Source organism: Symphalangus syndactylus, chromosome 3, assembly GCF_028878055.3.
Source record: "Symphalangus syndactylus isolate Jambi chromosome 3, NHGRI_mSymSyn1-v2.1_pri, whole genome shotgun sequence".
Lineage (NCBI taxonomy): Eukaryota > Metazoa > Chordata > Mammalia > Primates > Hylobatidae > Symphalangus > Symphalangus syndactylus.
The window spans coordinates 17,320,057-17,332,287 of record NC_072425.2 but is presented as its reverse complement, the minus strand read 5'-3'; the positions used below and the strand labels follow the sequence as shown (position 1 = coordinate 17,332,287).

The window sequence follows — 12,231 nt, the reverse complement described above, 5'->3', positions numbered from 1 at the left end:
AATTTTTCGTAGAGATGGGGTTTTGCCATGTTGCCCAGGCTGGTCTCCAACTCCTGGGCTCAAACGCTCTGTCTGCCTTGGCCTCCGAAAGTGCTGGTTTTACAGGCATGAGCCACCGCGCCCAGCCTCTCCTGCTGTTTTGATGCATATTTTCCAAACATTGTGATGCATCTTTATAGCTATTCGTGTATGTGCCTTTTAAACGTGACATGCTGCATACCCTTTTCGAGCAGCCTGTTTCCGCACATTCTTTTCAAGTCATTAAACTATTCCTTGACGTCCTTTCTCAAGGCTGTGCTTGACCCCTATTGTTGAGTATGTGGATTACTTCTGGTTTTTAAACTTTTCTAGGCGATGCTCTCCGAATGCCTTTGTAGTCGAGTATTCGGGAACAGCCATGAGTATTCACTCCAGCAGGGACTGGGAAACGCCTGTGCTGATCCCACTCCCCATGTCACGCCGGCCCTCACTGAGCAGCTCCGTTGTTCTGAGCATGGGCTCTGGAGCAAGACAGGCCTGGGTCTGATTCTTGGCCCCACCCTGGGCAGGTTACTCATCACCCTGAACCTCAGCTTCCTCACCTGGGAGGTAGAATCTCCTTCAGGGAGTTGTGAGAATTAATGATGGCATCTTTAGGTGCACAGCATGGTCTGGCACATGGTACTGTGAACATGTCAGCTATGCCTGTTGTCACCGTGGCCGTTATCAGCATCGTTTGTTCACTGCTGTATTCCCAGCACCTAGAACAGTACTCAACGAAGAGTTATCAAATGGCGAAATAAAATAATCATATTCAGGCCGGGCGTGGTGGCTCACGCCTGTAATCCTAGCACTTTGGGAGGCCGAGGCGGGCGGATCACCTAAGGTGGGAGTTCAGGACCAGCCTGGCCAACATGAAGAAACCCCGTCTCTACTAAAAATACAAAATTAGCCAGGTGTGGTGGCACATGCCTGTAGTCCCAGCTACCCGGGAGGCTGAGGCAGGAGAATCACTTGAACCCGGGAGGTAGAGGTTGCAGTAAGCCGAGATCATGCCATTGCACTCCAGCCTGGGCAACAAAAGTGAAACTCTGTCTCAAAAAAAAAAAAAAAAAAAACATGATCAATAGCACATTGATCATTCTTCAGCTCCGTCAGACAGTGAAGCCCACTCTAGAAGCTGAAGGTGTCCTTAGCACCTGTGTCCCCCTTTCCTGGCACCCAGGAGGCAGCCCGGGCTGCGTAATGCTTGCTCTCCCACAGGCAGACAGAGGGGGTACCTCCCAGAGGGAGTGGCAGAGCGTGGTACCAGGTGGCAGAAGCTCAGGTTCAGGCGCTCCCCCTGACCAGGTGTGTGGCGTCGGGCAGGTCAGCTGCCTTCTCTGAGATCGTCTCAGCAGTAAATTGGAGAGAGTGATGCTTCCTGCTTTTCTCATTTCTATAAACTATAGACAATAAGCGGGTGGGAAAGTTCTCTGTAAAATAACTTAAGTGCCAGCCGGTCACAGTGGCTCACGCCTGTAATCCCAGCACTTTGGGAGGCCAAGGTGGGCTGATCACTTGAGGTCAGGAGTTTGAGACCAGCCTGGCCAACATGGTGAAAACCCCATCTCTACTAAAAAATATAAAAATTAGCCGGGCGTGGTGGCACACACCTGTAGTCCCAGCTACTCGGGCACTCCAGCCTGGGTGACAGAGCAAGAGTCTATCGCAAAAATAAAATAAAAGTACCAAGTGCTGTTCACCCGCTCAGAGGAGCATAGTTCATAACCATCATTTTTGTTTTGTGTTTTTGAGACGGAGTTTCGCTCTTGTTGCCCAGGCTAGAGTGCAGTGGCGCGATCTCAGCTCACTGCAACCTCCGCCTCCCGGGCTCAAGAGATTCTCCTGCCTCAGCCTCTCGAGTAGCTGGGATTACAGGCATGCGCCACCATGCCCGGCTAGTTTTGTATTTTTAGTAGAGATGTGGTTTCTCCGTGTTGGTCAGGCTGGTCTCGAACTCCCGACCTCAGGTGATCCGCCCACCTTGGCCTCCCAAAGTGCTGGGATTACAGGCGTGAGCCACTGTGCCCGGCAACCATCATTGTTATTACAGGTTTTATTACCGTTTTGTGACTAACATTGCCTGCTTCATTCCTGGCAGATGGAGTTAGAAGCCAAAAGTGAAACCAGGCAGGAAAATTACTGGCTGATTCAGTATCAACGGCTTTTGAACCAGAAGCCCTTGTCCTTGAAGCTGCAAGTAAGGACTGCTGGTGCCTACCCCGGCCAGGGAGCCCCGGGGACCTCCACCATGCTCTGCTTCTTGTTACTTTTCTGGTGACTCTAACATGCCAGATCCTGTGCCAAGCCCCAATGGAGACAGAAGTGAGAGAAGGGAGTGTTCATTCTGGTGAGGGGGACGACAAGGCACTGGTCACTGCTGTGCAGGGCAGAGACCACTGAGCCCACAGTAGACCAAAGCCTGTGCCGGGAGCCACTGTCTGTCCAGCACCTGCAGGGACAGAAAGGCAGTTGAAACAGCCCCCTCTTGGTGGATGCCCAAGTTGCTTACTATTTTCAGGTTTGCAGACAGAGCGGCAGTGAACCCCTGGGCCTATCTATCTCTGTGTGCCTACATATGAGTTTTTGTAGGAAAAATCCCGAGTACATTCTATGTATTATGTTATGTATATTCAAACCCTTCATTTCCTGTTGTAAACAGTGGGTTCTTTTCTTCCTTCCCGCTCATGGTACACGTTTCTGTCTTGCAGGAAGAGGGGATGGAGCGCCAGCTGGTGGCCCTCCTGGAGGAGCTGTCAGCTGAGCATTACCTGCCCATCTTTGCGCACCACCGCCTCTCACTGGACCTGCTGAGCCAAATGAGCCCCGGGGACCTGGCCAAGGTGGGCAGCAGCCGTCCGCAGGGAGGGGAGGGGTGCACAAGGCCGCTGTCCTGACCAGCCGGGGGTTGACCTGCTCCTTGTGTAGTCCTCGTTGAGGCCTGTGCTTACCTAATGGCCCAGGGCCACCTTGCTTCCAGATGGCCAGAACACCTGCCCATCTGCCCCAGCCGCCTGTGTGTGCCCTGCACACTGTCTCACTGGGAAATCCTGGGGAGGTGGGTCCTGCTGACCTGCTCAGACTAGAGGGACAAGACAGGTCCTTGGGGATTATCCGATCCAGCTTCTGCCCTGCCTCATGGTGTCACAGACGGTCATGGCCGCAGCACTGCCTGAGCCCCCGTTCCTTTCTGGGCACAAGCTGAGCTCTTTACAGCACATTAATCCACTTATTCTTCAAAACAGAATAATCATCGCTGTGCCAGCTAACTTTGTAGCACCTGCACGTGCTGGGCACCATTTTAAGCACTTTTTGTATTCGAACTCACTGAATGCTCCCGACAGCCCAGCGGGGTACATATCATTATCATCATCTTTCAGTTGAGACCCAGTAAGGCAATAACTTGGCTCAAGGTCACACTGCAGAGTGAGGTCTCTACCCCAAGCAGTGTGGCCCCAGAGTTCGTGTTCTTTGCCATGAGACTGTCCTGCCCCTCCCTGGACAGATGCAGACACCAGGGTCCGAGAGGACTGGATGGCCCTGAGGGTCACAGGCCGTGCCGCTCAGGCTCTGGAGGCTGAGGGACTGTGGGGCTCACGTGCTGCTGCTGCTTAGTGGCTTGGCCTCCAAGGCTTCTCTCCTGCCCCACCTGGTGGGGAAGTGGCTGAGGTGTGCAGGTGAAGCCTGGCACCAGGAAGCAGTTGCCAAACCATAGCTGTTGCTAGTGCTGGTTTCCCTTTGGGCCTCAGTTTCCCCCCAACCCCTGCCACACTGATTGTTGGGCTGAGGCCTGGGGAGGTTGCCCTCACAGCTATGGTGCTGCACTGCCTCATCCTGACCGTGGGCCCCGCCAGGCCCCGGAAGGCTTCCACATTTCCAGCAGGAGGTGTCGACGGTCCTGTGAGCCTGGGCCTGTGCCAGGTGGCTCACACCATTTAGCGGGCTCCCGCCCAGGCCACAGTCTGCACTTCCTTGAACTGTCACAGGTGGGCGTCTCAGAAGCTGGCCTGCAGCACGAGATCCTCCGGAGAGTCCAGGAACTGCTGGATGCAGCCAGGATCCAGCCAGGTACCAGCACAGCTCCAGCCTCTTCCGGGCAGGCCTCCAGCCGTATGTATGGGCTCTGGTGGGGACAGTCATTTGCTTACATTTCGGGATGAGTCCTGAGGGCTGGTTCTAGCCTCTGCTGGTTGGTAAGGTTCCCTCCCAAGGAGCAGGCTTAGGGATCAGTGAGCCCGTTTTACAGATGGGAAAAACGGGCCACCAAATTGGGAGAACAGGAGACCTCCACGTAGCAGTGGAGGGGCCCTCCCAGCTCCCTGTCCCATAGCCTTCCCTCAGTCTACCCTACAGACGCTGGTATCCACACACTGAGGGACTCTGGACTAGAGGGAGAAATAGCCCGTCCCTAGGGCCTGCAGTATGCCCAATGCTGGGCCTGAGGCATGCCTGTGGACGTGGCGAGATGTCCACAACAGGCTGTGAAGGGGCGAAGGCAGGTCATGAGGCCCGTGGGGAGAAGGGGCAGGTGTGGAGTCTGGGGTCTGCCGTGTACTGAGCATGATCTGGGAGCCCGGCACCTGCCCACCGCTGTGCATGAACCACGTTGCGGAACCTCCGGATCAACCCCGTGAGGAGGCACTGTTGTGGGCCTCATTTTCAAGATGAGGAAACTGAAGTGGCAAGAGGTTAGCATGTCCCCCGTCAGGTCCCATTGCTGGCAAATGGTGGAACCACTGGGCTTGACTGCTTCCCTGGGGAAGAGGTGAGGGGCCAGAGCAGGGGTGAAGGAGAGGGCAGGCTTGTGCTGCTGGGCTGGGCGAGGCTCTGGGCAGGGCATTTTTAGCCAGAGCCAAGGAAGAGGCGGAGGAGCTGAGGCAAAGGTGGAGTTCTGGACTGGACCTCAGTGGGGAGGCCCCGGGGTTCCAGGGGGCTGGGCTGACTGCAGCCCCAGGATAGTTTCAGGCACCAGTTTTGCAGCCACTTTTACTCCAAGGACATTGATTCAACCCCCAAAAAGTCATTAAACTTCTTAGCTTTTTGATATCAAGTCATATGCAGAATAGGCCCCTTCTGGATGTTCCTGACCCCTCAGCTCTCAGACTGGAGATCAGAAGAGTTTTCCATCAGGAGTTGGGGTCACCCCTGGCAGACAAGCCTCACGTGAGCAGGAGTCACAAACAGGTGCCCTTCACCCTGAGCGGGGGTGCAGTACCTCTGAGCCCAGCAGTCCTCAGGACCAGCTGCTTCTCACTGTGGAGCAAACAAGCAGGTTCTTCCTCTCCATAGCAGATCGGCCATGAGGATCTGTGGCCACATGCAGAAAATGGATGCCTGGGCTGCTCAGGGCCTCCTGCTTGTGCCCATTGGCAGGGGAAGGGGCCATGGTGGGATCCGTCCTCAGTTCCAGAAGGCAAGGGAAACCCTCAATTTCCTAGCAATTCTCATTACTCCCAGAAATCGGTATACTTTATATCAAATATAGAGGCCGGGGCCAGGTGTGGTGGCTCACACCTGTAATCCCAGCACTTTGGGAGGCTGAGGTGGGCAGATCACCTGAAGTCAAAAGCTTGAGACCAGCCTGGCCAACATGGTGAAACCCCGTCTCTACTAAAGATACAAAAATTAGCCTGTCGTGATGGTGGGCACCTGTAATCCCAGCTACTCGGGAGGCTGAGGCCGGAGAATTGCTTGAACCTGGGAGGCAGAGGTTGCAGTGAGCCGAGATCGCACCACTGTACTCCAGCCTGGGTGACAGAGCGAGACTCTGTCTCAAAAAAAAAAAAGAGACTTAGCATTTTGTAAGGGCTGCTTCTGATGTCTTAGCAAGGGATGCTGGCTCCAGGGCAGAGCAGCCAGCATGCTGGGGACTCTGTGGGGCTGGGGGCAGGGGAGAAGCCTTGGGGGGGCCTCTCATTCTGCTCCCCTGGGTCACCTGATGGGCAGCAGCCCATCCTGTCTCCTGGGCAACCAGGTGGAGAAGCCAAGAGCTGGCCCGTCACTGAGAGCTCCTGCCCCAGGGATCTGCAGCTGCATCACCAGATGGCCACGTGGCCCTGGGTTGAGTGACTCCCCTCTCTGAGCCTCAAATGTCTCATCTCTGAAAGTGCCAAGCCCTACTTGCAGGGTGGCTGTGAAGGGTCCCGGAGACATTAGAGATCAGAGAACCCATTTAACAAGCACTGCGGCCATCCCTGCAGAGAGAGACTTCACTCCCATTCCGCAGATGGGAAATAATGAGGCTCAGAGAAGAGAAGAAGAGAGTGTGTGGCAAGGAGAGCACTTCCCTCAGATCTGAGAGCAGAGGCTCCCGCACCCTCCAGCTCACTCACCATGGGGATGGGCAGGGCCACAATGAGCCCCTAGGGGTTGGGGTCAGCGGAGATGACCCTGGCTCAGTCTGTCTGTCTGGTCCCCACAGAGCTGAAACCACCAACGGGTGAGGTTGTCACCCCTATGGCCCCCCAGGAGCCTCCTGAGTCTGTGAGGCCATCTGCTCCCCCTGCAGAGCTGGAGGTGCAGGCCTCAGAGTGTGTCGTGTGCCTGGAACGGGAGGTAAGTCCGGGACCCTCCCCACCCGCCTGCCCTCCCTGTGGCCACCCTCCTCAGATTCTCCAGGTACAGGGTTGTCTCTGAACGTGTTTTCTCCAGTTATCTAAGTAGACTGCGCTCATCTAGAAAGAATGCAGGAAATAAAAATGACCCCCGGTCCCATGACCCAAGTATGAGCCGTGCTCACATCATTTTCCAGACCTTTTTCTTTTTGTTCCTACTTAATAAATATGTTAGGAAAAAATTTCCCAAATCGTGAAATACAACATGATTTACCCTGCAGAGGCTTTAGAAAATCATCTTTTGGCCGGGCACGGTGGCTCACGCCTGTAATCCCAGCACTTTGGGAGGCCGAGGCAGGCAGATCATCTGAGGTCAGGAGTTCGAGACCAGCCTGACCAACATGGTGAAGCCCCGTCTCTACTAAAAATACAAAAAATTTAGCCAGGCGTGGTGGTGCGCGCCTGTAGTCCCAGCTATTTGGGAGCTGAGGCAGGAGAATCACTTAAACCCGGGAGGCTGAGGTTGCAGCGAGCTGAGATCACATCACTGCACTCTAGCCTGGGCAACACAGTGAGACTCTGTCTCAAAAAAAAAAAAAAAAAAGGCCCGGGGCCTGGGACTCCTGGAACCCGGTAGGGCTGGCCACATGCTCCCGCTCTCCCTCCCCAGGCCCAGATGATCTTCCTCAACTGTGGCCACGTCTGCTGCTGCCAGCAGTGCTGCCAGCCACTGCGCACCTGCCCACTGTGCCGCCAGGACATTGCCCAGCGCCTCCGGATCTACCACAGCAGCTGAGTGCTGCCTGCCCACCTGGGCCTGGTCCTGGCCCTGCCTTCAGCCACTGTGAGCCCCGGGCTCCTGCTCAGCCTTGTGCCAGCCAGACTCGTATGAGGCTCCCCCATGCCCTGGGCCCCTTCCCCACCGCCCAGGAGCCCCCATCCTAAGCTCCAAGCACGTCTGGGCCAGGCAGAGGCGCTCCTGATCCATGACACCACCAGTCTGAATGGTCCCGGGGGCTGGGGCTGGAGAGTCCACTGCACCACCACCCGAGCCTGGGAGCGAGCGTCCCAGCCTAATCACGGATCTGCTGCCTCCCAGCTGTCTTGACTGAAGGCCACCGCCCCTGCAGGAGCTTGGGTCCTCATCTGGGGGCCATGCACAGTCCCGTCCCACTCTGCATGTGGAAGGGAGCAGGAGGGCCTGGCTGGGTGAGGGGAGGCCTTCCTGGGAAGGCGGGTGGTGCAGGCCCGTGCTCACAGTGGCACCAGCACCCCTGGGCCTCCCTCTCTGCTGCTCCCCAGAACCCTGGGGCCCTCCTGCTCTCCACAACTGTCCCTCCTTACCCCATGTAGCTCGATCCGAAGCAGGAGTGTCAATAAACCTGTCTTCAGCGCGCCTCTGGCCTGAGTCATCACTGGGTTCTCATGGGAGTCCAGGGAGGGGAGGGGAGGGGACGAGGTCTGGGGATGGGGCTCGGGCAGAGGGCAGCTCTTCTCGGGGAAGGAGCCAAGAGTGGGCCGCACCTCAGTCGAGAGGAGAGGTCAGGTAGGGCCATCTTGAATGTCGCGTTATCCCAGCGCCCCCTTCACAGGTGGAGAGACCAGGGCCCAGAGGCAGCCAGGGCCGGTGATGGCTGTGGCCTGTGCCTCCATGAGCGGAGGAGCCCTGTATGTTCCGTCCATTATCCCATTGAGGCAGCTGAGGCTGATGGGGGTAAATGCCCAGGGCCTTGCAACTGGGACATGGTGATGCAGGGTTTGAGGCCCAGAAGCATCCTCACCCTCAAACCCGTGCAGTTGTGCAGGTTGGTCACTGCACAATTCTTGGAGCCATATACACTTGCACTCGCTGCAGAGGTGCACGTTGATTACGCATTTTCTGGCACACGGTGTTGAGCCAGGTGCAGCCTCTTCCTTGGGCTCGTGGCAGGTCTGCTCGGAGCACCTGGGCTCTGCCTCCAGCTCACTCAGTGATCCTAGCCAGTGTTTGGGCCCGTTTCCCTATGCATTCAACATAGGATGTGATGCAGCCCTGACTGGCTGGTGGCCTCCAGGGGGCGCTGAGTGCTTGCCCCAAGTACAGCGTCTGCAGAAGCAGGCAGGAGAGTTCAGGTCCTGGGGTGGCAGAAAAATCCCTACGCCTGGGCCTGTTTCCCTCTCACTGAGACCATCAGTCCTGTGCACTGAACAGGGCAGGCGAATACCCTTTGTCGTGTGGGTCATTTCCCAGGCAGGAGCTGGGTGGCCTTTTCCCACCGACAGTTCCCCCTCAGTTCCCCCTCCTCCCAACACCCTCCTGGGCTCAACTTGGCCAAGAGGGGAGAGGCTGAGGCAGGTGGGGCTACCTCCTGGAGCGCAGTGCTTTGCAGATCTCCTTACGCTCTCACTAGGGCCCAGGGAGGCCTCATGGAGGAGCTCGAGGCTCAGTGACCTGCCAAGGACAACAGCAAGGGGCAGCCACATCCCTGGTCTCTGGCCACACAGCCCTGTGTTTTGCACCTCAGCCCTTGTTGACCGAGAGAGGCCCAGGCCCAAGCCCTAGGCCACCATGGAGAGGCTGGCATCAGGGAAGCCAACATCCCCAAGGTGACTGGCTACCACCCCACCCAGCAGGGACATGTTTTTACCCATAGGTGGGGCAACCCATCCCCAACAGCTGCAGGGGCTTAAGGGTTGTTCCCGTGCCACATAAGCTCAGCCGAGGTTCCCTACCTTCCAAGGCCTCAGTTTACACGTCGGTGAAATGGTGGTGACGACAGTGTCCTTTGTAGAGCTCTCTTGAGGCTGCTGTTCCCGCACACAAAGTGCTTGGCCCGGAGTGAGCGCTTGGTAAACAGTAGTGTGTGATCGGGAGCGTTGAAGGAGCCGGCATCACTGTTTGGATCCAGCCCAAGCCTGGGCCCACTCCGCTGTGGGCACCCCAGGGCCCTGAATGGTCTTGAAGCTGCTGCCTGCCGTCGTCCCTCTTGGCCTCACCATCGCCCAAGGCTGCCTGAGGGGCACCCGGCACAGGTCTGGCTGAGGAAGCTGCCTGAGCTGCCACCAGAAGGCAGGTCACCTTGGACAAGTCCCTTCTCGCTGAGCCTGTTTCCTCCTCTGTAAAATGGAATAAGAACTCAGATCATAAACATAGCGGCACTCAGTCGAGAAGCCCAGAAAGCCAAGCCATATGGGGGCCTAGACACAGTCCCCAGCCAAGACCCCCCTGTCCCCTGTCCCCTACCCCCACAGCACCACTCAAGGCAACTGGCTTTAAATAAAGCGTTTATTGATTAGTAAAAGCATGAACAGTGTGCATAATATTTTCAATACAATATCAGGGAGGGATGATGGGAACCCCTCAAAAGGCACTAGAGGCGCAGATCTTCGGGACAAGAGGGAAGAGATGCGCCAGAGACCAGGGCTGGGGCAGCTGGGGGTCCCTGAGTGCCAGGCGCCACCACACGTCCTGTGGGTCAAGGCCCCTCCTCTGGGGAGCAGATCTAGGGCACAGAGGATGCAGGGCTGGGAGGGGACCCCACCTCGAGGACCCTGAAGGAGTCTATTTCTGCCCTGCCCCCCGCAAAGCAGCAGGGGAGGGGGCCCTGGGCCCATCCTGGCTTGACCCTTGTCCCAGGAACAAGAAGCTGAGGAGGGATGACAGCCAGGCCCAGAGTGACTCATAAGGACATCCAAAGAGGGGACTGGGTTTTCAGAGGGAAGTGACTTGGTGACTGAGAGGCGGCAGAGGTCAAACCATAGCCTGACCCCAGAACCTCAAGGAGGGCCCACCCAACCTGTACCCCTCAGGAGCCCCGTCCGGGGCCCCAGGCAACCACTGAGGACCTCGGGGTGGCCTGTAGAAGACAGAACCCAGCCCCACTACACCCCTCGCTCCCGCTCCATCCCCAAGCACCAGAGGGACGGGGACCAGAGGGAGACCTGTGGGCCAGGTGGGCAGGAGGGAGGCAGGCTGGGGCCGGGAGAAGGGGATACACAGGCCCATAAAACCTCAGGCTCCCCATAACCCTCACTCAGCCATCTCACTCACTCACTCCCAGCATCCCCCAGGATGGGGGTCCCCTCCTTCACTCAGGACACTTCCCCTCCACAGACCTGCACGTTCTGGGCCTTTCTCATTTCACCCCAGGCCCACCCACCCCATGAGGCACCTCCTAAATCTCATCCCTCCACCCAGCACCCCCAGCCTGGCTCCAGCCTTCTGAAGACCCCCTCCTTCCCTTTCCCTCCAGAACAGTGGGGAAAGCAAGGCTGGGTCCACCCCTAACTGTGGAAGGAGCAGGGCCAGGAGGGCAGCAGCGCTCCCTCTCCCGGTCCTGGCCCAGCCAGCTCCTGGGTGAGTGGGCGGGAACCCACTGGCCTCACACCAGCTTTCACCTCCCTCTCTCCAGGAAGGATGGCAGCACCCATGAGGGGACGGAGGCCACAGAAGGACAGGAAGGGAGGGGCTTTCCAGCCCCCCCAGCAGTGTCCAGCCCTCGGCACAAGCAGGAAAACCCCAAAACCAGCCCCTGCATCTGAGATCATCCCACAGAAGAGAAAACAGGGAGCAAGAAAGTGTTGACTGAACCCCATAAAGTGACTTACGTGGGCGACCCCTGGCGGCACCACACAGCCCTGCCCTGCTGCCACCCACAAGGCACAGACCAGGGTGCCCTCCCCAGAGCCGAGCCTGCCTGGGTCCGGAAGGGAACGGCCTGTGCCATGTGCAGCAGCCAGGGACCCACTGGCCTAGAACTCAGTCTGCACCCCTGCGCTGTCCTCGGTGGTGGTGTGGAGGGCGGGGTGGCTGCTGGGGCTGGACACCTGCTCTCCAGTCTCCTGGTCGCTGGGCTTGGGGGGCCCAAGGTCCACAGCCTTTCCAGGCAGGAGATGCTGGATGGGTGAGGCAGGCGGTGAGGAGGCCTCAGGGGCGGCCTCGGGCTGGGGACTCTCCCCGGCAGGGGCCCCGTTGAACAGGGGGCCGGCTGGCGAGGGGCTCTCAGCCCGCAGACCTTGGGCCAGCAGGCCTCGGATCTCGGTGACACTGTCCGGGGACGCAGGTGGTGGTGACTCAGGGCTAGCCTCAAAGGGCAGCCCCGCCTCCTCATCCTGGACCACGGAGACCACCTGCTTGGCGCGCCGTCGCTTTTCCGAGAGGGTGGCTGCTTCCGGGGTGCTGGGGCTGGGGCTGCTGCCCCCGCCGCTGTTGCTGTACTCCTCGCCCCAGTCGATGGGGGCGCCCTCGGCCAGCAGGTGCAGGTTGGGGTCGCTGTTGTGCATGACCATGCTGTCCCGGTATAGGTTGTGCTTCCTCTGCACCGCGGCCTCCTTCACAGCTGCAGGGCCACAGGGGAAGGGTCAGGACACAGCACTGATCCCACAGCCGCTCCTGCGCTGGACTCTGCTCAAAGGAGAACCGTCTCATCCCGCCATGGGGGTCTGTGATTGGGATGTGACTCATTCCAGGCCTCATTGCTAAAAGCAGCAAGGCTGTGATGCTAACTCCAGGCCCAGGCTGGTGACCACATGTCATCTAATCACTCATCTGACCCTCCCAGCAAAGCCAAGGATGCGAGAAGAAACTAAAGCACAGAGATGCAAGGCTAAGGCCACTCCTGGGGCCACACAGCGAACAGTGGGCTTCACCCAGCCCCCAGGTGCAAGTCTGGGCTTT

General features: G+C 58.0%; 2 protein-coding genes across 6 annotated transcripts in view; one reads left to right on the top strand and one right to left on the bottom strand.

Moving 5' to 3' along the window:
* The window catches only part of LRSAM1 (leucine rich repeat and sterile alpha motif containing 1), a 51,929-nt gene extending 43,956 nt beyond the window's left edge, over positions 1–7,973 (top strand). For 4 of the 5 annotated variants that reach the window (XM_055271005.2, XM_063635800.1, XM_063635799.1 and 1 more), the window contains 5 exons: positions 2,123–2,221; positions 2,733–2,864; positions 4,008–4,089; positions 6,443–6,576; positions 7,246–7,973. In XM_055271005.2, coding sequence (XP_055126980.1) covers positions 2,123–2,221; positions 2,733–2,864; positions 4,008–4,089; positions 6,443–6,576; positions 7,246–7,371 — 573 coding nt within the window. In that variant the 3' untranslated portion in view covers positions 7,372–7,973. The remainder of the gene's footprint in view (positions 1–2,122; positions 2,222–2,732; positions 2,865–4,007; positions 4,090–6,442; positions 6,577–7,245) is intronic. The other variant, XM_063635801.1, reaches the window with a different exon arrangement.
* A 1,853-nt stretch (positions 7,974–9,826) lies between these two features.
* NIBAN2 (niban apoptosis regulator 2) overlaps positions 9,827–12,231 on the bottom strand; it is a 63,513-nt gene continuing 61,108 nt past the window's right edge. The window contains exon 14 of the mRNA XM_055271004.2: positions 9,827–11,893. Within this exon, the coding sequence (XP_055126979.1) occupies positions 11,307–11,893 (587 nt within the window). The 3' untranslated portion in view covers positions 9,827–11,306. The remainder of the gene's footprint in view (positions 11,894–12,231) is intronic.